The 23060-nt window shown below is 44.9% G+C and overlaps 1 protein-coding gene across 1 annotated transcript in view; it reads right to left on the bottom strand.

Moving 5' to 3' along the window:
- LOC124266842 (probable cytosolic oligopeptidase A) overlaps positions 1-23060 on the bottom strand; it is a 55287-nt gene that overhangs the window by 26032 nt on the left and 6195 nt on the right. Inside the window, 3 exon segments of the mRNA XM_046701651.1 lie at positions 11426-11566; positions 18125-18226; positions 18709-18897. Of these exon segments, the coding sequence (XP_046557607.1) occupies positions 11426-11566; positions 18125-18226; positions 18709-18897 (432 nt within the window).

Here is a 23060-nt window from a genome sequence, read left to right as displayed (position 1 = left end):
TAATACCAATGTTTGAAAATATACACACATTTTCTTACAATGTAAGTATAACCCTCAAAATAGGTGCTGAAATGTTATGCAAATATGAGGTATTTGTTTGCCGAGCTAAACAGGCCAGAGTTACCGCCCTTTGATTATGACGTAATTGGTGCCACTTGATTTTAAACTGGTCTCCTGTCTAGTCCCAAATCAAAAGATAATTATCCTGAAATTAAAAATGAAAAAGTTTGTGAAAATACGAAAAAAGCTTAAGAACAGAAAAATTAAGCAGCAGGACGGATTGATCGTGTGTATTTTCATTCATAACCTCACCTCAATGAAAATACCAAATATGTATAACAATGTTGACGTCCGTATGACATCACTATCGGGAAGCGACTTTTTCAAAATGGCATGTTCACTGACACGAGTACGCCAGAGTTTTCGAAGGAAATTTTTGTTGTTTCAAGCAACATATATGCATAAATGTGACATGTAAGTAGTCCGAAAATTCTGTCAGTATGCTGGTTGGTATTTTCCTTTTGTTTTCATTGTGACCAATATAGTCAGAAATTACCGGTAGGAGAAGTACCGTCATCGTTGTGCATGAGTTTGCGTCAGTCATGGCGTCATGCTTTCAGAAACTATAATATGTTGTGATGAATCAAGAAAATCATTGGAATACAGGGGTGGAAATAACCCATTGCCCGACGCTCCAGTCCATTGTTTTTTTCTGTCGGGCAAGCAAATTTGTATATCACACTGTACCGGTGTCCAGTTGACTTTCCAATGTTAATGATGTTGGTTACTTAAAAAATCAACAAGAAAACGGCCGGTCTAGTGGAAAAATTATCAGGGCAAGTGATTTTACATGTGCCACTGTACCGGAGTACACTAGCAATTTTAAAGTTATTTCCACCCCTGCTGTTTTATTTAACTATCGCTTCCTACCATACCTTTCCCATGTATGTTCTAAAACTAATGAGCAATTGTATGCAACAAGTAGGCGAACAGATACATAGTGTACAATCTGAGATTGGCTTTGTTTACATTTCAAAAACGTGGTCCTTTCCTAGCCCGGCATCTCATATCCTCGATATATTTCGTTAAATTTCACTGAAACACTTCGTATTGGTGACAGAGTCCATTTGTCAGTTTATTTTGAACTGTATGAGGAATTCAGGGATTCATGTAAGGAAGATGGTGTTGAATTATACAATTAATTTTAAGAGTAGTTAGCAAAGGACGAAACATAACCGACATACGTGTGACGTGATTTTATAAACACTCTGTACTATGGCTGAAAATTCACTTTGACGTTTACGTATTTTCCAAAACATTCTCAGCGATTCTCGGTTCATTGACAATGTTTCAGAACGAGCATTGGTGATTCGATCATGCAACAACAAAACTACTGCTGATCACAATGATCACTTCTTTTTCTTTTAAATTCAATTCTCCCAGTAAACTTTGACATTTGAATTAAGACATACTATAAATTATGCAAAACGCAGTGAATGGTGATTTAGTAATGTGTCAAAACTGGGGAGATTTACGATGCATGTAATTTTCGGTAAATTTTATCTGCAATGAGCGGATGATATCATAGAAAAACGAATTTCAAACCGTGTTCAAAACTGCAAATTGCATTTATCTGCGTGATGTATAGAGAATACTACACGAGGTCTCATTAGATACGAATTATACGAAACGAGTGTCCTTCCTATGGTATCTGACCGAGCGAGCGAGGTTAGATACCATAGGAAGGTCACGAAGTTCGTGATAATTCAGTGATCTAATGAGACCTCGTGGTGGTATTTTATTTATTACCCACGCCTTACATGCATTAAATTGACAAAATAGCGCATTTTTGTTAATATTTTGGTTTCAAACCCAAACCGGTTTCATAAAGAGGTTGTGGAAGAGTTTTGTACTGTAGTACAATATTTGCATGACGCCACTCTAATGACGCCACTGCCTTGGTAACCCACGCCACGATGCATGTCAGTTGTCATCGCCTCGCACAGCCTCCTACAGTAAACTACTCCGTGAGCACCCGTTTCTTGGTTTGCAGTTGCTTCATTCGCTAACATCACTGGTGGAAACATTGCGTTTACGTTTTTCGACGGGTATAATGTCTCAGTTCGACTCACAATTAAACAGCGACACGGCAACGTTCGCGATGTTTACATTCCCACAATGCATTTAGTTGTAGAATGAATGGATCCACGTGTTTTTTATGAATGAAAAAATAGTTACGTCAGAATGTGACCTAATTGAGAGGTCATCGGTTATCCAATCAAATTGTTAGAATCTCAGGTCAAGTCGGTACGACACAGGTCAACGCGATACGACACTCGTGTGACGTATGAGATTAGTATGCAACTACCCATACGTTGACCACGTGGGTAATAAATTTGGATATGCACTATCGATATCAAAGTGAAGGTGGAAGAGGAGGGACATATCGTACGATTTATGTAGGAACTTTAGTAACAAACGTAGAATGCTGGCACATTCACCGATGGCAAGCAAGATGTAGTGCATATACGTTTTAGGTTTTTATGAAAAAAGATAACTGTTGGAAAGGCGACCGACTCAGGTTGAATATGTTATACAATTTGGTTATGTGGTAACACTTGTAGTACAATGCACTCTGAGGAGAGGATGCGGGTTCAAATCCCTGAATCAGGCTGATGTACCTCAACCCAAAAAGTACTAGAATATTAGAATTTGTACTTTACAAAGAAAGTGTAATCCCAAATATAACATGTTATATTAACACTGGAAAGGTGTTGCTTAGCGACTGGTCCGTGTGTGCCGGTTACCAAAGTGAAAGGTGTGAACAATAAGAGGTGTGTACAAATATCCTCACAACTAAACAACACTAGCTGTGTCTGACATTTTGTCTCCACAATCACACAAGATGCCCAAAGATTTAAGGGTTACTCAGTGAAGGTAAGATACAGTAACATTGTATTTTAACATTGGATTCTGTCGCTTATGTAAAACTTTATTTGTTGTTTTGTTGAGAAACCTATTAGGACTTCACAAAGTATTACCGATATACCAGTATATTGCAATTCACCTTTCAATATTATTTATAAGAGGTGAGGTGAAATTGGGTTTAACGTCGTGCTTCAGTATATTTCGCTCATATGAAGACGTGCATGCGTGTGTATGTGTATGTGCGGCTGCTTGTTCTAGCCCAGACTGAAGCTGTTTTTATAGTGCTAGCCCACAGAGATGCCGCAGTGAAGCATGAATACCCCACTCAGACACGTTATACTGACTCCGAACCGACCAGTCCTTGTTGTACCCATTAATGCCAAGCGCCAGGCAGGGACCAACAAGTACCATATTTTAACGTCTTTTGGTAAGACGCTGTCGGGGATCGAACCCGCGACCTTCCGCTCTCCGGGTGGACGCTCTAACCACTACACCACGGAGGCGGTCATTATTTATAAGAACTGGTATATTGGATAAAGAACAATGAATGTTTTTTTAATTATCCTTATGGTTTAAAATAAAATCTATACATACTGTCATTCATAACAAATGTTTTCCTCCATTATGCAAAAACAAAATGGGATGCTGTAATACAATAAATTCCTCCTGTATAAAAAAAGGATATAGAACCCATGACTGCAACCTAATCTTTAAGGACTTACGATGAAGAAAATAGGATTGATGTACACTCTCTGTCAAACACTTATGTTCCCAATATATCGCAATAAGGGTAGCAGAACCCCAATATATTGCAATACAGTTTATTTGCCAATACACCACCTACTATACTATTGACAAAAAATAAGGGAACAAAGAAATTGAATGCAGCAAAAGGTGAAAGGGTGTGTTACCGTAGCGTTGCACCTGAACGCAACATCCAATGACAATGAAATTCCACATGATGCATTACCAACATGTGATGCACATGCACACAGAAGTCAACTTCTGTAAACATATTGGAGAACTCACAATCACTAATGTAAGAGAGTTGAACAGATGCTGAAACATGCCTCTGAGGCAGTATCTCAATGAACAAGCAAAATGGAGAATTGTGGGGATGATAGAGGGGGGGACATCATTGTGTCAAGTTGCCCGAATGTTGGGTAAATCAAAAAGTATAATTTCACGCCTGTGGGACAACTACCGTGCAATGAGACCTGGGCATGGTAGACCAAAATCAACGACACCACAACAGGATCGTCTCATTACATCAATGGCCCTACGCAATAGGTTCAAGTCAGCACCTGCCATCAATAGGGAATTCCGTACACTCACTGGGCGACAAATTTCACACTCAACCGTTAAAAACCGGCTCTATCAAGCACGTCTGAAAGCAAGGCGGCCTTTCAAGGGTGTTACCCTTACAGCTCACCATAGGTGCCAAAGATTGGCATGGGCTAGGCAGCATCAGGGACGGGCTTTGCTCCATTGGCGTAAGACCATGTTCTCAGATGAGTCAAGGTTTTGCCTCAGATTCACAGATGGCAGAAAACGTTGTTGGCGCCGTAGCGGTCAGCGGTATGCCAGAGCGGCAATTATTGACCATGATCGATATGGGGGTGGTAGTGTCATGGTGTGGGGCGGGTTACACATGAAAGGCGATCAGATCTGGTCATCGTTAATGGATCCTTGACTGGTCAGCAATACGTTGATGAAATTTTGCGTCCTGTCGTGGCTCCACTGGCTAGAATCATCGGCAGGAATTTTGAATTCCAAGATGATAATGCCAGACCACATTGGGCCCAAATTGTCACAGCTTATCTTCGAAGAGAGGGCATACGGACATTGGACTGGCCCTCTAAGTCCCCAGACCTGTCCCCAATTGAACATCTATGGGACATTCTCGGTCGAAGGGTGTACTCCAGGGACCCCGCACCCGTCAACCTGGCCCAGCTTGGTGCAGCTCTTCAGGAGGAATGGCGGGCAATACCACGGGCAACCATCCGGAAATTAATCAACAGTATGCCATCAAGGTGTCGTGAATGTGTTGCCCAACATGGTGGACACACCAGATATTGAACTTTACGCCCACATTTGATTTAGTGGACATTCAGAGCAATTTCGCATTCACTGTCATTTCATCAGTTCCCATATATTTTGTGTCGGTAGTATAGTTACAACTATAACAGCATGAATTCTTGACCTTTTTTTTTTTGTTACAGTATGCTGATCATCCCTCTCCAAACAGATCTAGGTAATCACAAATGTTTTGATGTTTCTACAAGATAACCATTTGAGTTCAACTGTGAAAACACTTGGACCAAACTTGCCAGCAATGCAAATTGGGATGGCTTTGTGCTGCAGCTGTGAGTGACTCAGGTTGGCTAAATGTGTCTTTGAAACAGTATATCAGTATATCCAGCATACACAGAGGCAAGAATTTGCGGTTGTAATCAGGGAAAGCAACACTGTCTGGTGTGACCATAGGATTTAACTCAGCAGAGTGACATAAGATGCTTCAGCCAACTCTGCAAAGCCTCCTTGAACAAAACAGCACAAGGACATGGTGACAGTACAGGCATAGACTTTCAGGAAAGAAGTGATGTGTTGTTCCTCATGCTGTTTTGCTGAAACTATATCCACTAAAAAGCAAGTAGGCCAAATTCAATGATCTTCCAAAAAGGAAAAGTTGTACATGAATTTTGTGTGGTATAAATAAGAAAGATATTATCTCTCATTTATTTAATACAGGGTTATATCTCATTGCAATTCAGCAGTATTTTCAACAGAAGGCACCATGTTGAACCAGTCAGAGGCGAGTAAGCCTGAACTTCATGCTGCTACATTTGGTGTCTGCTTCATACTACTTGTGCCAATCATAATCCTGGGGACGTCTGCCAATGTGGTTGCCATACTCCGCATCATGAGACTACCCAGAGTGAGGAAAGTCTACAGCACTATCGTCCACCTGCTTTTCCTTGCTACTGCAGCTTGTGGGTTTGTGTGTCCTTTGGAACTAGTGCAACTACTAGAAAAACTACTTCCATGTGGGTTTGATGAGTACATGTGTCTTGAAGCTGTTTCTATGCGTGTCCTCCTTCAAGTCTCCTCCTTCTCCTGCAGTGTAGTCATTGCCTGGGAAAGGATGCAGAAGATCAGGGGCCACACACGAAGAAATCAGTGCATGTGCCACAAGTATCTCCTCTTCTCCTTCATGTGGCTCCTCATCATCCCTTATGCCCTGTACAACATGGTCCACAGCATGTACCAAGACGTGCCTCAGCTCCTCGTACAGGTCTGTCATCTGAAGCATGTCGTCAGGGAAAACATGCCTCAGGCTGCTCATCAGCACCTTCTTCCACTTCTGTTCCTTGTTTCACTGACCACCACTGGCATTATATACAAACAAGGATGCTTGAAGGCTGAGGCTCAACATAAAAAAACAACTGCCAACAAGAATAATAAACTGAATCCATTTGCCATGCTCAAAAGACCCAGAGAGTCTGTGCTCTCACAATCGGCTGACATGTTTAGCATTGGAAACAAAGATTTGGACTTATCCCCTAAACTACCACAAAGGAAGGGTGATGAAAAACCTCCATTAGAACAAAACTCCACCATGAAGATACATACTGTACAGAGGAAAAATTCACAAGTTCTGGATCCTCCAACAGAACATGAAAAACCTGATATGCAAAGCAATGGCGTTGGAACTCCTACAGAAACTGACCTGACATCCCTGACAACAGATCCTCCTCGAACAGTTAAAGCAGACTCTTCCACGGAATCAGCATTTAGAAATGTAACAAATCTGGGTTCTCTTCCAGGAAAAATATCAACCATACTGGAAGTCCCACGAGCAGAAGATCAGATCTGCCTTAAACCGCTGCGTCACACACGGCTTACTGCAGGCAGCAGTTGGAAAACTGTCAGAGATGCCTTTGAAAGCAAAAGGATTAAAAGCTTAGGCAAAGGGTCTGATAATAAGGTGAAACGGTTCAAGCCGGTATTGACCAAATCTGATAGTTCTTGGTCTCTGACATCCTTCATGGAACCGACTGAGTCACCTTCAATAATGAAGAAAAGATTCAGGTCCAGAAGAACACTTTATAATAATTCCCAGAAATGGCAACTAGAAAGCATGTCAGCTGAAGTTGATAAAATGACAGAATTTAACTCCATTGCTCTGGACAACACATTCATGCCCGGGAATGATGACGATTTGGCAAACATGAAGCTCCATAAGTCGGAGTATAAGCACCTTTCTGCTGTGACTAAACGAAATGTGTTCAAGTCACTGAAATCATCATGTAAATTAGATGCTGACATTCCTGTAGCATGGAAGTCACAACTACAGATAAATACAAGCATTTTACAATGTGAACAAACACCTACTGAGAAAGTTGTTCCTGAAAACTTGGGTCAGTCTGATTCAAGAATGACAGATGACGCCTCTTGTGCTGAGCTGGACAGGAACTGTGCAATGAATCAAGGGTCTGTCAACATGCTTGTAGGGAATATATATAAGATACATGGGAATGATAACAGTCATATTATCTCCAAAGAAACGGATGAGATCCTCTCTGATTCAGGCGATACTTTCAAAACAGATCAACAAAAAAACTGTACCAATGTTCCATCCATGAGGATTATTCGTCCAAGCACTGACCCAGAACCCAGAACATCCCAAACTTGTATGATAGATCTGAGCCTGGATTCCTTGAATGTGGGTTCTATCTCTAACGCAGCCCTGATGCCAGGCAGTCAGTCTAGCTCGGGAAGATCCTACCCATCCAGATTCCAACCTGCTCACTCCAAGAAGGACAAAGCTATCTGGACTAAGGCAACTGTGACAATACTCATCAACCGTTCTCTGCTGCTCGTATCTGTGTTTGCCGTCTGCTTCCTACCCATCAGCGTTGTACATGTGTTCTCGGCCCATCTGTCAGACAAAGCCCTCATCAACATCTACCCATTAGTGTGTTGCATTGAGTATGTGTATTATGCCATTATTCCAATACTTTTTGTTTTCACAAACAAATCTTTGAAGCGCTCAACATATAAGAAAAAGGCAGTGATTATGAAATAGGGTTTGTATACACTATGTTCCTTCATTACCCATGAATACCAAAGCCTGCTATTAGCCTAGTGGTATTTATTGCCCTTTCATCAGATATAAAAGTATGGAAGTCACTCACAGAAGTAAAAAACACCCTGCTTTGAGAATGCTACCAATGCCAAATATTGTGTCAAGTTGGTTATTGTAAGGCAATGGCATGAGAAATATAGCCTGTGTAATCACTGGTCCAAGTGCTCGGTGGAACTGGTGTAAGTTGATTCATTAATCGAATACACTACCACAAAATGGCCACAGTTTTCATCAGTAATCAGAACTACAGATAACTGTTTGGGTCACTGAGTTATGTACTCGCTTGTGTTCATCTCTACAGGGTATCCTAATTTTCCTTTCAATAACCAAATAAATTGTACTCACTTCACTCTAACTTAAATGTTAGTGTTTGTTATTTATATTTTATCTGTATTATGAGAAACTGCAAGTTGTCAAGTTCATTTCCTGAAACAGAACCTCTCAGTATACCTCAGTTATTTTATCTAACCCCCGGTACGCAAGCTAAGATTTGACGGTTTTGTGTGTACGCATGTAAGATCACATTTATTGAGTATTCACAAAAATTCAAGTGTGCTTGTACGCAACAGACTTAATAGGAATTGAGTTGTCACATAAATATTTGCGTAATTTACCTTGCTTTTCTGTACCTCTGAGTAATGGATGAACACATTGTGGTGTATGTTTCAATTCTTAAATGATATCACAGCTAATATAATGGTTGAAATTTGTTTCAATTTGTTCATATTGCAAACAATGTAAGTGTGAAAAATATTGTCAAAATAAAATGAAGCAAGTTTTGTAAGAAGTATGTTTCTCGGGTGCACCGTATTCACCATATTAAGCACTCTCCACCAATAAGCGCCTCTGACCAACTCATAAACTAATCTGAAAGGGCCCCTACTGAGACAGAAGCTTAACATGAAAGTCCATCCCATCTAGTATATACTGTAGATTTAATGGGGAAAACAGCTGCATAGATTCAATATTGTCTGGTATCTAGTATTGCAAAGTTAACTGATGTTTCTACTTTCACAAAACAAATTTCAATAACTGTACCTGAGGCTCTTATTATGATGAATACAGTTTCATACTACTTTCATGCTTTTTTGTATTCTTATGTGGACTGTGACCTACCAGTGTTTTTTGAAGATGATGAACAGTTTTATTGTAACAATAGCTTAGCTAAATATTGCCATTTTCCATATTTTTTAAATACATATTGTAATACTGTTACATATTTATACATGTTGAAACACAGTCACATTATATTTATACATGTTGAAACACTGTCACATTATGTTGATACATGTTGAAACACTGTCACATTATGTTGATACATGTTGAAACACTGTCACATTATGTTGATACATGTTGAAACACTGTCACATTATATTGACAGATGTTGAAACACTGTCACATTATGTTGATTAATACTGAAATACTGTCAAATCATAAGCATACATGTCAGTGCACTCACTTCTTCTTGTCTGATGAGTATTTAATGTTTATTGTTTACTTGTTATCTGATCTACGTAAGAAACGTAAAAATGTTGTCATCATCCAAAACTGCAGCTACACGCTTCAAATTTCCTTTCAGACTTTCTCTCATGTATATGCCCCTGCTGAGATGCACAGACAGTTTGTAATTGAAAGGGAGATAACCAAAAATAGACAAAGGTCTTGCCGCTAAAAAAAGAAAAGAAAAGATTTCTGGTTCAATGCATATTGAAACAAGGTCAGATTATTACAGAGAGCTGGATCAAATGCCAGTGTTTTGTATTCAGTTATATCATGGTCTGTTAGCAAACTGTGGGAGTTACAACAAAACACATACATGCATGTTAGCCTCTTTGTGATTATATTCAGGGTGGATCTACCATCAGTAGATGCTGGCATGGCTAAGGGAGGCAATTAATGCATATTATTGTGGTATAATAAGCAACATGGCCACCCAACTCCCCTTGAAAGAAAGAATGTTCTGAAACTTTTGAAGCTATCTGAGGCAACCTGTGAATATTATTGTGTTGGTTGGTTTGTTGTTTAACGCCACACTCAGCAATATTCAAGTTATGTGTGGCGGTCTGTAAATGTTCGAGCCTGGACCAGACAATCCAGTGATCAATGGCATGAACATTGATCTACGCAAATGGGATATGATTACATATGTCAATCAAGTCAGTGAGCCTGACCACCCAATCCAGTTTGTTGCCTCGCACGACAAGCATGGGTTACTGAAGACCAATTCTAACCCAGATATTCATGGGTCAAATGTTATTGTGAAACAATAGAACACTCAAACCTATCTTTCAAAGATAAGACAATTCCAGGGCATCCTTGTGAAGTTAAGGAGGCGACCAATGATGCACTGAACGGCAAAAGATAACACAGATATACATGTCTGCTTAAAACATAAAGTAAAAATTCTGCAGATGTGTCTATTAAATAATTACAAGTTTAAATTTGGATGATATGACCTTCTGCCCTTGGGCTCATTACAAAATGCTTACATGTGTCTCCTTCTTCTTAATAGAATGCGTGTGTGTGTGTTTCTATAGACAGACATAGCTGCAGTAAGATTGGCACTGAATGAAAAATGGAATTCACTCAAACAGAAGTGATCATATGTGATTTCTAAGGATTTAAAACTTTTGATGTGCTGTTTTTTTCCATGTTGTCTGAACATCATATTCTTATTTGTGTGTATCAATATTGTTGACTGATTTTGAAACTCTCTTTTGTACTACTCATTATGTGGAAATTAAAGTATAGTTGATGTAATACTGACTTAATTTCATTCTAAAATAGTGAGTGAGTGAGTGAGTGAAAGAGAGAGAGAGTGAGTTTTACACCGCTTTTAGCACTATTCCAGCAATATCATGGCGTGGACACCAGAAATGGACTTCACACATTATGTGGAAATTAAAGTATAGTTGATGTAATACTGACTTAATTCATTCTAAAATAGTGGGTGGGTGAGTGAGTGAGTGAGTGAGTGAGTGAGTGAGTGAGTGAGTGAGTGAGTGAGTGAGTGAGTGAGTGAGTGTGAGTGAGTGAGTGAGTGAGTGAGTGAGTGAGTGAGTGAGTGAGTGAGTGAGTGAAAGAGAGAGAGAGAGTTTTACACCGCTTTTAGCACTATTCCAGCAATATCATGGCGGGGACACCAGAAATGGACTTCAAACATTGTACCCATGTGGGGAAGTGAACCTGGGCCTTCGGCATGATGAACGAATGCTTTAACCACTAGGCTACCCCACCAGCTCCAACATAGGTTCAGACTCAGCTACAGAGTGTGTTGAAACCTTTGAAGTGAGGACAGGGGAAAATTGAAACAAGCAAAGAAAAAAACAGTCAGTGCTACCCTCTCACCTGAAGACATGTTCTCTGTGCCGTCTCCGCCAGAATGACACATCCCAGGGTTGGATGATGTCATTAAAGCCTTCAGATGCTGCAAAGTCTTGGAGTTCTTGCATCTCCTCTGAGGCCTTGACCTTAAAGCTGCCCTTGAATCTGACACATTGTAAAAGTGACCAATGATAGTTATGTGTTTTAGCTGTCATTAAATGCCTCACTCAGAAATATTCTAGCTTTATGATGACAGTCTGTAAATAATTGAGTCTGGACCACACAATCCAGTGATCAACATCTTGAACAAGAATATACTTGCAAGATAAATCGTACTCGTGAAAACCTGGGGTGAATTGGAATTCAGCAGCCCATGCTTATCGTAAGAGGCGACTAATGGGAGCGGGTGGTCAGGCTTGCTGACTTGGTTGACACATGTCATCGTATCCAAATTGTGTAGATCGATGCTCATGATGTCAGCCTCTGGATTGTCTGGTCCAGGCTTGATTATCTACAGACTGTTGTCATCCAGCTGAAATATTGCTTAGTGTGGTGTTAAACAACAAACAAAAACTCAGTTTGTTAAATGATGACATGTGTCAACCAAATTGGCGGGTCTGACTACCCGATACAGTCAGCTAGTGATTGCTGACTGGTAGTGATTTGATGTTGGTTTACGCAGCAGTCAGCCATATTGCAGCTATACTACAGCATTCGGCAATTACGTAAATCAAATATGATGACATGCTGGCATGATAGAAAAAGCAACAGCCACTGCAGTTTGCTATCATGACACACAATTGGCCAGGTCACATTTTGTAACCACTGGGTGTTCTTTTGTTGGCTTTTAAAACAAGTGAGTGAAACTTAACTACCGGTAAACCTGCAGAGGTTTCCAATTCTTTGAAGAGAGTCGTCCTTGGGGTACATATATGCATTTTCTGCGGCTGAAAAATGTCATGTGAGAGTTGTATCAATGTTTTAATAAAAATATTGTACAATAAATAAAAATCTTTTTTATCTATTATACGGCCCCCACCATGTGGAGTTACTCCCTGCTACGCATGCGCAGCCAACCAGGTAATCACCTAGGCCCGTATCATCATTCCTTCTGCTGAATAAATCAGTGATCAGAATTGCGGGGAGGTGGGTGGCCCTACCCCAAGGACGATTCTCTTCAAAGAATTGGAAACCTCTACAGGTTTAGCTAATTCTTTTTCATAGAGATCGTCCTTGGGGTACATATATGCATTAACTCGGACTCCCAAAGACCGGAGGCTAGGGAGGAGGGAATTCTGTCAGAGTACAAATAAATAGGGATCTTTCTTGAGAAAGTAACTGACCCCATAACACTCACCTGTCACGTGTCCCGAAGCTTCCGCGAGAGGCATGATGGGAGGGTAACCGACAGGGAGGAACGTACTGAGACCCGACCTCACAAGTTAAGCAAGACAGTTCGCACACTGTGCGAAAGTAAAAAAACCCGCCCACATCGTGAATCTATAAAGAGTACCGTAAAGGGGAAAACCAACGTACAACCGACCAGTATCTCATGAGTGAAATTGAAAGTAGTTAGATATGTCAACAGTGGATATATCAATTATACACAATTGAAAGCAGCGTCAACTGGCCAGATAACCAAGACTCACTCGGTCAGGGTGGCAGGACACTGTCCACTGGAGAGAACAGAACGGCCAAAACGTGCACGATCACGAGAATGTGTATCGAGCTGATAGTGCCTGATAAAAGTGCTATGCCTGCTCCAAATAGCGGCAGAGCATATCTCTTCAATGGGCAGTGCCGATGCAAAAGCCTTTGAAGTGGCCACTGCCCTGACCAAGTGAGCCTTCAACCCCTCAGGGGGAGGCTTGCCCTTAGCCTGATAAGCAGCACAAATGACCAATACAAGCCAGCATGATAGGGTCTGTTTGCTAGCCGGCATGCCAGCCTTCCCGCCACCGTAACAACAGAACAGATGGGTACCCGTACGGATCCCTTGTTTTCGTCTGATATAGACCTTGAGGGTCTTACGGACATCCAACGGATGAGTGCTCGTTTCAGAGGTCCTCGATGTGGAAGGCTGGGTAAGAGTAGGAAGTTCGATAGGAGCTGTCACATGGAAAGCGTAATCGATTTTCGGACGGTAAGTATCCGGGAGGCGAATACTGACACAATCTTGATGGAACACAGTCAGCGCCAGGTCTGCCGTCATAGCATGTAAGTCGCCAACCCTTCGCCCAGATGTTACCGCCACCAGAAATACGGCCTTCCATGTTAACAGCTGAATGAAAATAGCCGATAGACGTGAGAACGTAGGACCGGACAGCCAATCTAGCACGATTGACAAATCCCAAGGTGGGCTGGTTCGCCTGACAGCAGGTCAAACCCGATCCATGCCAGCTAAAAAACGCTGCATAAGAGGGTGTGGCCCCAGAAGAGCACCACTGACAGGGGTGTGGAAAGTGGAATTAGCGGTGGAGTAGCCACGAATGGTCGAAGCCGCCAAGCCTTCCAGTACTCGGACTAAATCCGCAGAAAAAGGATCTGCAATCCCCCTATCTGAATATCAGCACGCATAGTTGGACCACCTATCCTCATATTGAACGTTTGTCGAATCCCGCCTCGAAGCCAGAATTGTGTCTGCAACTGCTGCAGGAATTCCGCGTGCTTCGAGGCTAGACCTGACAGAAGCCAAGCCACCCACTGAATCCTTGGATTCGGGTATGGCGCGCTGTTCTGAGTGAGAATGTCCGGTAATAGAAAAAGGTAATAGAACAGGAGGCTGAGCCAGAAACCTGAGAATTACCGGAAACCAGCTCTGTGACGGCCATAGCGGTGCCACTAGCACAAATAGCTGAGCTGGCTGGGTGGACAGCTGTGAGAGGACCCGGGGAATGAGTGGTAGAGGCGGAAACGCCCAGAGCACCTTGCCCGTCTAATCCAGCAGGAAGGCGCTGGAAGCCAAAGCCCTCTGGTCCGGTATTCGAGAGCAGAACACGGGTATCTGATTCGTCCCGCCGGACGCAAAACAGATCCACCTGGAACGATCCGTACAACTGGGAGAAAATTCCCCGAATATCTGCTGGTCGAGCATCCACTCATGCAGAGCCAGGATCCATCGAGAGAGAGCGTCTGCTCGCACGTTCTCCAGCCCCGGGAGATAAACAGAAATCACCTGACAGTCGCACTGGTTGCACCAGAGGAGAAATTCCCACGTCTCCCGAAGGAGTGCTAGGGACACCGTGCCGCCTTGCTTCAGGATGTACGTCGTGGCCGTACAGTTGTCCAACTGAAGACGAACCACCTGGCCCTGAACATGCTCCCGGAAGCGCTCGAAAACCAACCGCACAGCTCTCAGTTCCAAGACGTTGATGTGGAGGCGGGCTTCAGACACCGACAGACTGCCCATAACACACACACACACACACACACACACACACACACACACACACAGCCCATGAGGGACGCATCGGTTTGAACTGTAAGAGCTGGCGTCGGGATTTGCAAAGGGACCCCCTTGGAGAGTTTGCCGACATTGGTCCACCACTGAAGGTGAGGAAACAACCACCTGGGGACTGTGAGACACTTCTCCAGATCCTCCGAGTGAGCCCACAGACTCGCCAAAGCTTGCTGTATAGGGCACATCCTCAACTGCGCCCACCACACTACAGCAATAGTTGCCGCCATATGACCCAGTAGACGGAGCCAAGTCCGCGCTGGTGCCTGGGGCTGGGAGAGGAATGAAGACACCATCTTCTGTACTCTGGTGACCCGGTCGGGTGACAAAGAGACAAGACCCTTTCCTGGGTGGGTACCAGGTCAGATGTCTTGAGGTTTATGATCCTCCCCAGTCGAACTAGAATGTCTATCACCGCGTGGGTAGAATATAGGCTCGCTGGCTGAGTTAGAGCGCTGAGCAACCAGTCGTCTAGGTAAGGGTAACAACACCTTCCTTGTGACCTTGTGAGGGTAGCCGGCACTAACATGAGCTTGGTGAACACCCTGGGGGCAGTGGATATGCCGAAGGGGAGCACCGTGAATTGGTAATACATCCCGTCGTAAGAGAACCGGAGGTACTGCTTGAACGATGGATGAATTGGCACATGTAGATACGCATCCTTTAGGTCGATCGACGTAAGCCAATCACCGGGCTGAACAGAGGAGATCACCGAGCAAAGTGTCTCCACCTTGAAGGATGGAACCTCCAGCATGCGATTCAACCCCTTGAGGTTGAGAATGGGATGGAACCCGCCGTCCTTCTTCGGAACGAGGAAGTACATGGAATAAAATCCCGCCCAGTGGTTTGCGCTCTATTGCGGACTTGTCCAGCAAAGCCTGAACTTCGTCTCGCAGTATACCTGCCTTGACCGAACATGACGGCACCGGAGTGCGACGTATGCCGGTGAACTCTGGCGGGCCTCGCCTCCACAGTGGTACGTGGCCGACTCTGACGGTGGATAGCACCCAAGTGTTGCCGGTAGCCTTCTCCCACCCCGGCAGGAATATAGAGAGGCGGCCACCCCCACTGGGACGTGTGGTAAGAGGGCGTGAGTGGTCACCTGCAGATGAACTGGCCGAGAAAAAGGCTGCTGGGAGCCAGACGAAGAGACCTGCTCCTTGCCCTAACCTTTGGCGTGACGGCCAATCCTCCTCCCTCTACCCAGCGGCCGAAGCCACCCGGCAGACTCGGGCATAGGCTGCGCCCCGGAGGAAGAACCCGAACATGCACTCGTCAACCACCGGCACAAAGAACAGAGAATCATCCCCCAGCTGATACCTCTTAACGAGTTCGGGTAGATCGAACCGGAGGCGTGAACCAGCCAGGAGGGGATCCATCACGTCCTGCACCAGGGAAGGCAAGATACGGAGCTGTGTCTGCGAGGGTTGCCTAGGGGCAAACGCCTCACCCGGCAGGTGGAACTCAGTTGAGTCCGAGCGACATGTCGGCACCGCGGCTTGGGGTATATACTCGGCAATACATTGCCTAACCTAACCCGATGCGTCCCTCATGGGCTGTGGTGTGTGTGTGTGTGTGTGTGTGTGTGTGTGTGTGTTATGGGCAGTCTGTCGGTGTCTGAAGCCCGAGAGCCGATGAGAAACAGAAAGTACCCTCCGACTCCTCGACCTCCCCAACCTCCATAGACTCGGCACCCGACAGAACCGGTTCCTCCACTCTCATGGGGCGGGGCGGGGTGGCGCAGGGACCGGAACCCCAGGAATCCTTAACGGACCCTGCGCCAGCCTGAGAGGGGTACTGGGAGCGAACCCTCCCCCTCCAGGGTAGCCGAGGCGTCTGGACCCGAAGCCAAAGGCAAAGAATCAACAGTCTCCTCCAGCCTAAGGGATCGAGCCGGGCTTGGCGATCCCACCCCCCACTCTCGGTCCCCTGTTCAGAGTGGGCGAGGAACTCCTGCCGGAGACCTCCAACAGACTCATAAAACAAGGGACTTCACGGAGTCCATATGCTGCTGAAACAATTGAGTGATGATTGACATATCAAAACCACTAGATTGGGATTGAAATTGAGAGTGTGACTTATGCGAAGACCTAGGTTTAGCTTGCGTAGCCTTTTTGGCCTTGGACGGGGGAACCTCCTGGGTCAGTTCCCCTCCCGCCTCCCGCAATTCCTTATAAAAAAGGAAATCAGCCGCCCGTCTCTTCTGGGCCCGGGGGGAAAAGGCCATACACAGTTCGCAGAATTCAGGGTTATGTCCTGCTTTCTCTAAACAGCACAAGCATTTGTCATGCTAATCAGCTCTAGGGATATTCTGCCCACAGACAGTACACCCAGTAAAGGCCTGAAAGCAAACACGCAAGCATGTAGCTAACGGCGGAACACAGCAGCATAAATATACACGTACAGAACATTGAAAATGACGTGTATGCGACAACGCGACATGAAATACTTGGTTAATAACGCAATATTTCAACCCCGTGGCACGCTAAACTTCCCGCCATGGAATAGCAACACGTGCGTAAACCACAGGAAAGCTAGCGTAAAAAAGTAATATAAAGTCACATAAATGAGAAATAACAGACTGCAAAGTAATAAAACTTTTCTCTCAAGAACGAATAAAGACCATGCATTCAGATATTGAAGTCTCAGACATTCTTCTCAACAGAAGTAAATCAGCTAGTAACTCGGAACACGTGTGAACGCTTGAGTGACAGCAGAAGGAATGATGATACGGGCCTAGGTGCTTACCTGGTTGGCTGCGCATGCTTAGCAGGGAGGTAACTCCACGTGGTGGGGGCCATATAATAGATAAAAAAGATTTTTATTTATTGTACAATATTTTTATTAAAACATTGATACAACTGTCACATGATATTTTCAGCCGCAGAAAATGCATATATGTACCCCAAGATCTCTATGAAAAAGAATACCATGGATAGGAATATAATAAATAGGCAGAACATGCAATTTTAATGCTAAATGTAAAGGCCAAGTTCATAATTAGCATTAGGGTGATTAATTGAAGTTCCATATAGAATTCATTTTACCACTACACAGTTAACTAACCTTGTTATAAATCAATAATTTGATACATTGCCATACTTTTGCCTGATTAATTGATGCTAAATTTCCAATCAATGACAACCCCAGTGCAAAGCCATTTTAAACATCTGATCACCTAGAACATGCACATGTACAGATGTGTCCTCTAGGATGGTATTGCAACCAACATGTATTGATTTACATTCCATACAATGAGAACTTACGTTTCAATCATGTTGACCACATTCTCCACCGATCCCGCCATATTGTTTGCCAGTGTCATCTCTGCATAAGTCTTGAAGCCACGCAGCTTGGCATAGTCTCCACTGAAAATAGATAGTCACTGAAGGCACACTTGAGTCTCAATAACAGATAGGGTGGCCTGTACCACATGATCAAGTTTTGTTCGATAATCTTTAAGTGAGTTTGGTTTGACCAATTCTAACCTGGATCTTCACAGGTCTCAGCATTTAAGGAGATATAGGGCCAAGTGATAATGAAAGACTTGATACTCCTGTGCATGACAGCCAATCACACACATTAGCCCCCCAGGGTAGCCTAGTGGTAGCCTAGTGGTTAAGGCATTTGCTTTTTACGCTAAAGACCTGGGTTTGATTCCCTACATGGGCACAATGTGTGAAGCCCATTTCTGGTGTCCACTGCCATGATATTGCTGGAATATTGCTAAAAGCAGCGTAAAACTAAACTCACTCACTCATTAGCCCCCCACAGAATATTCCTGTTAAACATTGAGTAGCATACTATTCACAGGCTACCTGAATTTCATTTATTTGAAACCTATACTGACCTGTACATTCGGATTTCCTCCAGGACCTTCTGATTTGAGAGATGTTGTGCACCATGGGCATTTGAAGCTCGGTTATTGAAGGCTTGCCACGCGTTCCAGCTCTGTTGGCGGTTATCACAGTGTTCAAGAAATGGGTAATACACTTCAGGGTCGAGAGTCACCTTCCAGGGCCCATTGGACGGCCGAGTCCTGCAACAGAACAGATCCACAGCTATTACTTGTAACAGCACAAAACGCATATTGTAATCCACACCACTGGGGTAGACTTAAATAGATGATCCAAGTCACGTTGGCAGATAGTGGAGCATGCTGCATGCCTCGATTGGGACAAGGAAAGCTGTCCTGTAGAGAGAGCAGCATGCAGTGCATGGGTGAATGGACAAGAGAGGCCTATGGAAAAAGTTTACAGTCATTCCATGTAGAGTCAAAGCAAGAGAGAGAGGTGCAAGTCGTGAGATAGGATAAGTTTAAAAATTTGAATTTTATTAAATCTAAATATTTTAGATATTTAAATACTTACCTTACCTCATGGTAATGTGCATATTACCTTTGCTCATCCGATACAAAGATTGGAAACGTGATCGATAAGTATCCTTGTTGAATGCTATCATGAAACTGGTGACGCTGTCGATCTCGTCCGGCGAGCGGAAGCACGCCCACCAATCCCGTCATGTGACAACGAGCACACGTCACTTTATCCGAATCCTGAAGTCCGAGGCGATCCATCGTAGGGAGGGCGTAAGATGCCATGAGGTGAGGTAAGTATTTAAATATCTAAAATATTTAGATTTTAATACATTTTTAACTTACCTTACCTCATGGTAATGTGCATGTTGATCGACAGAAAGGCAGGAGGGTCGGACACCGCCGAGGACCAACCAAAACTATCAGACCAAAAGAGCACAACCGGGGATGTGGAAACTGTCTTGTTGAAGAACTGGAATCGTTGAAACAAGAACAGTAAACCACCGGTACAACCCCTGATAAGGAAAACACAACACGAGAGAACGTGGGTTAACCTTAAAACTATCACTTAGATGATTAGACAAAAAAATAAGCACCTAGTGAGAAGAGGGCCGCCTCAGTTGCTGAGCTACCACGAGCGGCTAAAGGACTGAAGCCCCTGTACATCCTGGACTGCCAGATCCTGGAGAAAATGGCTGGCAAAGACTGTGTTAGACCTCCAAAAGCAACCTTCCATAATAGTAAGAACCAAGCAGTTTCTGTGCAGAGCCATGATTGACGCTAAGGCCAGGATCTCGTGTGGGTTGTTGGCGGTAGGGTGAGGCAACCCAGCGGAGTCGTAAGCTGCGAGGATAGTCGAGCGGAGCCACAAAGCGATGGTATTTCTGTTGACCTCACCCTTCGACGCAGAAGAAAACGGATTAAAAAGGCGTTTCCTGGTACGTCTTCTGACTACCGACTGCTTGATGTACTCTTTAAGGGCCCTCACGGGACACAACGCAAGTTCATCGGAGTCGTCACTGCCCACTATAGAAGACAAAGGAGGGACAAACAGAGGATCCGGTTGACCAGGCAGCTGGTTCTTGGCAATGAAGTCCCAGAGAAGACCCAAATGGACGGAACCGTGACGAGTCTGTTCAAACCTAATCCTTGTGACGTCTATGGCGTGAAGCTCACTAGCTCTGGCCGCAGTAGCAAGCGCCAAAAGAAAAACTGTTTTCCTGGACAAGTCCTCAAAGGAGGCCACAGACAAAGGCTCATAAGGACGACAACGTTAAGATCCCAAGCTGGAGGGCGGAACTTCGACTTCTGATCCTCCAACTTAAACGCTTTCAGCATGGCCAGTAGTTCAGGGATCTTGGAGACCTTCCTATCAGACTTGACGGCCAGCACTGAATTAAGGGCTGCCAAATAAGTAGAAATCGTACCACCCTTTAGATGATGAGTGTTGCGTAGGTAGAGGAGAAATTCCGCAATAAATTGAGCAGACGCTTTAACCAGATTCTTAGAGCGGTCAGCGCAAAACTTCTCAAATGCAGACCATGTGTCATCGTACAGGCTGCGGGTGGACACTCTATGAGCACGGGCGATGATAGTAGCCACACCAGCCGAATAACCCTTGGATTTCAGAGCTTTCCGAAGATGACCCAAGCGCATAGATGAAACCTGTCTGGATCCGGGTGCAACAGGTGGCTGTGAGGATGCCGTAGAAGATGCAGCCACTGTGGTAGCAGTTGAGGATCTTCTTTGGCGAGTCGACGTAGCTCGGGAACCAGGTTCTCGCCGCCACCAAGGTGCGACCAAAAGCAGAGTCATCCGCTTAGTCTCCTTGAGCTTGGCCACGACCTTGGGAAGAAGAACTGGAGGAGGAAACGCGTAGGCGTCTAGACCCTCCCACGAGAGGGACAGGGCATCCACTGCCCAAGCAGCAGGATCCGGAAGAGGAGACACGTAGACCGGAAGTTGATGGTTGTGCTTCGTTGCAAAGAGGTCCACTAACGGTCTGTGACGGAGGTGACAAACCAGATCGAATGCTTCCGGATGAAGCATCCACTCTGTTGGGGACGGCTTGTCTGGTCGGGACAAAGCATCTGCCAAGATGTTCCTGCAACCCAGAATGTGACGAGCTCTGATCTGGATGTTGTTGTTGTCCAGGAGGCGAAACAAACAAAACGTCTGATGGATCAACCAGACCACTGTCGAGTTGTCCGACGCTACCAAGAGCTTGGAATCCCGTAACGAATGAATCCAGTGCTGAATGGCTAAGATGACAGCCTGAAGCTCTAGGTTGTTGCCTAGCCAACCTGCCTGTGCGGTTGACCACAGACCTGCCGCTGTCTGATAGTCCAGGTGAGCGCCCCAACCCTGCAGAGAGGCGTCCACAAACAGTACGCGGTCGTGTGTGAATTCCGTCAAACTGCCGCCGCCGCAAACATTCGACTCGATTGTCCACCACTGATGCAAGGGATGAAGATGAAGAGGAGGATGAAAGGCGAGAGGAACCGCTGAAGCGGTCTGAGCATCAATCTCCCTCTGGTGGTAAGATCCTGAGCCGACGTCAACAGACCTAGTAGGGACTGCCATTCCCTCAGTGTAAGCAGGTGTGACAGACCCTGCTGAGCAAGACTGAGGATTCTTTGCCATCTGTCCGGTGGAACCCGCAGAAGGTCTTGATCTGTCAGTAACAAACCCCCTATGAATGTCAGCTGTTGAGATGGCTTTAGGTGGGACTTTTCGAGGTTGACAATCCAAACGAGTTGGTGGAATAGCTTGAGTGTGAAATCCCTCTGTCTGCGTAGCAGCAGGCACTCCTTTTGGCTCATGATAGAGTCGTCGATGTATGGGTCGAACTCTATCCCCCCGAAGATGAAGATACCGGGAAATCGGTGCTGTAATTCGAGTGAAAAGCCACGGGGCCATAGAGATGCCAAACGGCAGGACCTTCCACTGGTAATGGTGAAACTTGAACCTCAGGAACTTCCGGTGAGGTTCGTAAATGGGAACATGTAGGTAGGCATCTTGAAGACCCAGACTGACCAACCAATCCTTGGGGGACAATTTGGTTCGTAGCTGGATCAGAGATACCATCCGAAAATGTGGCAGCTCCGGAAGGTACAGTTTGTTGAACACCGCCATATTGTGCATCATCCTCATCTTCTGAGAATTCCTTTTGGGTACTAAGAAGATGGGAGAGTAAAACCCTGGGGAGTTGCTGGGCTCTAGTACTTGTTCTATGGCCTTCTTGTCCAGCAACACCTGAATGTTGGTCAACAGGCGCTGGTGTTGAACGATTGAATATTCGTGAGACCGGGACGAGGTGGTCAAAGGCGGCGACATGGCTATTGGCAACTTGTAGCCTGTCTTGAGCAGATTTGTGACAAAGGGGTCTCCTAGGATCGTCCAGTTCGGCCAGAAGACCCCAAGTCTCCCGCCTACAGGTATATTGCGGACGTCTGGGAGAAGAACGCCGAACATCACACTCCGTTGCGCGCTTGGGAGAATGCCGAACCTCCCACGCAGGTGAACGGCTTGGTGAAGTGAGGGGAGCGTTGCCGATCCGTTGGCATATGCTGGTCATCTCCAGAAGGTGGACGATCAGAGCTGGCGCTCCTTAGAATGATCATCTGGATGCTGGCAATCCTCCCTTTCCAGTAGACCAACCAGGAGCTCCATAAGCCGAGAATCCTTAAGAATATATGGAGGGCCTGGATTCACAGCAATGTCGATCTGGACCTGTGTGAGTAGGCTCACTCTGGAGCGCTCCGGAGATGAGGACTGGCGGGGAGGCGAAGTCGTAGATCGCCGATCCGCTGATGGCGTAGAGGCGTTCCCAAGCTGAGCCGTAGGCTATGAAGGAACCTGAGCAGTCTCAGAGGCGTCGTTTGAAG

This window comes from Haliotis rubra, unplaced genomic scaffold, assembly GCF_003918875.1.
Source record: "Haliotis rubra isolate DU_JTF1 unplaced genomic scaffold, ASM391887v1 Scf1281, whole genome shotgun sequence".
NCBI classification, from domain to species: domain Eukaryota; kingdom Metazoa; phylum Mollusca; class Gastropoda; order Lepetellida; family Haliotidae; genus Haliotis; species Haliotis rubra.
Note: the sequence above shows the minus strand (reverse complement) of the source record. Positions and strands in the feature narration are given on the sequence as shown.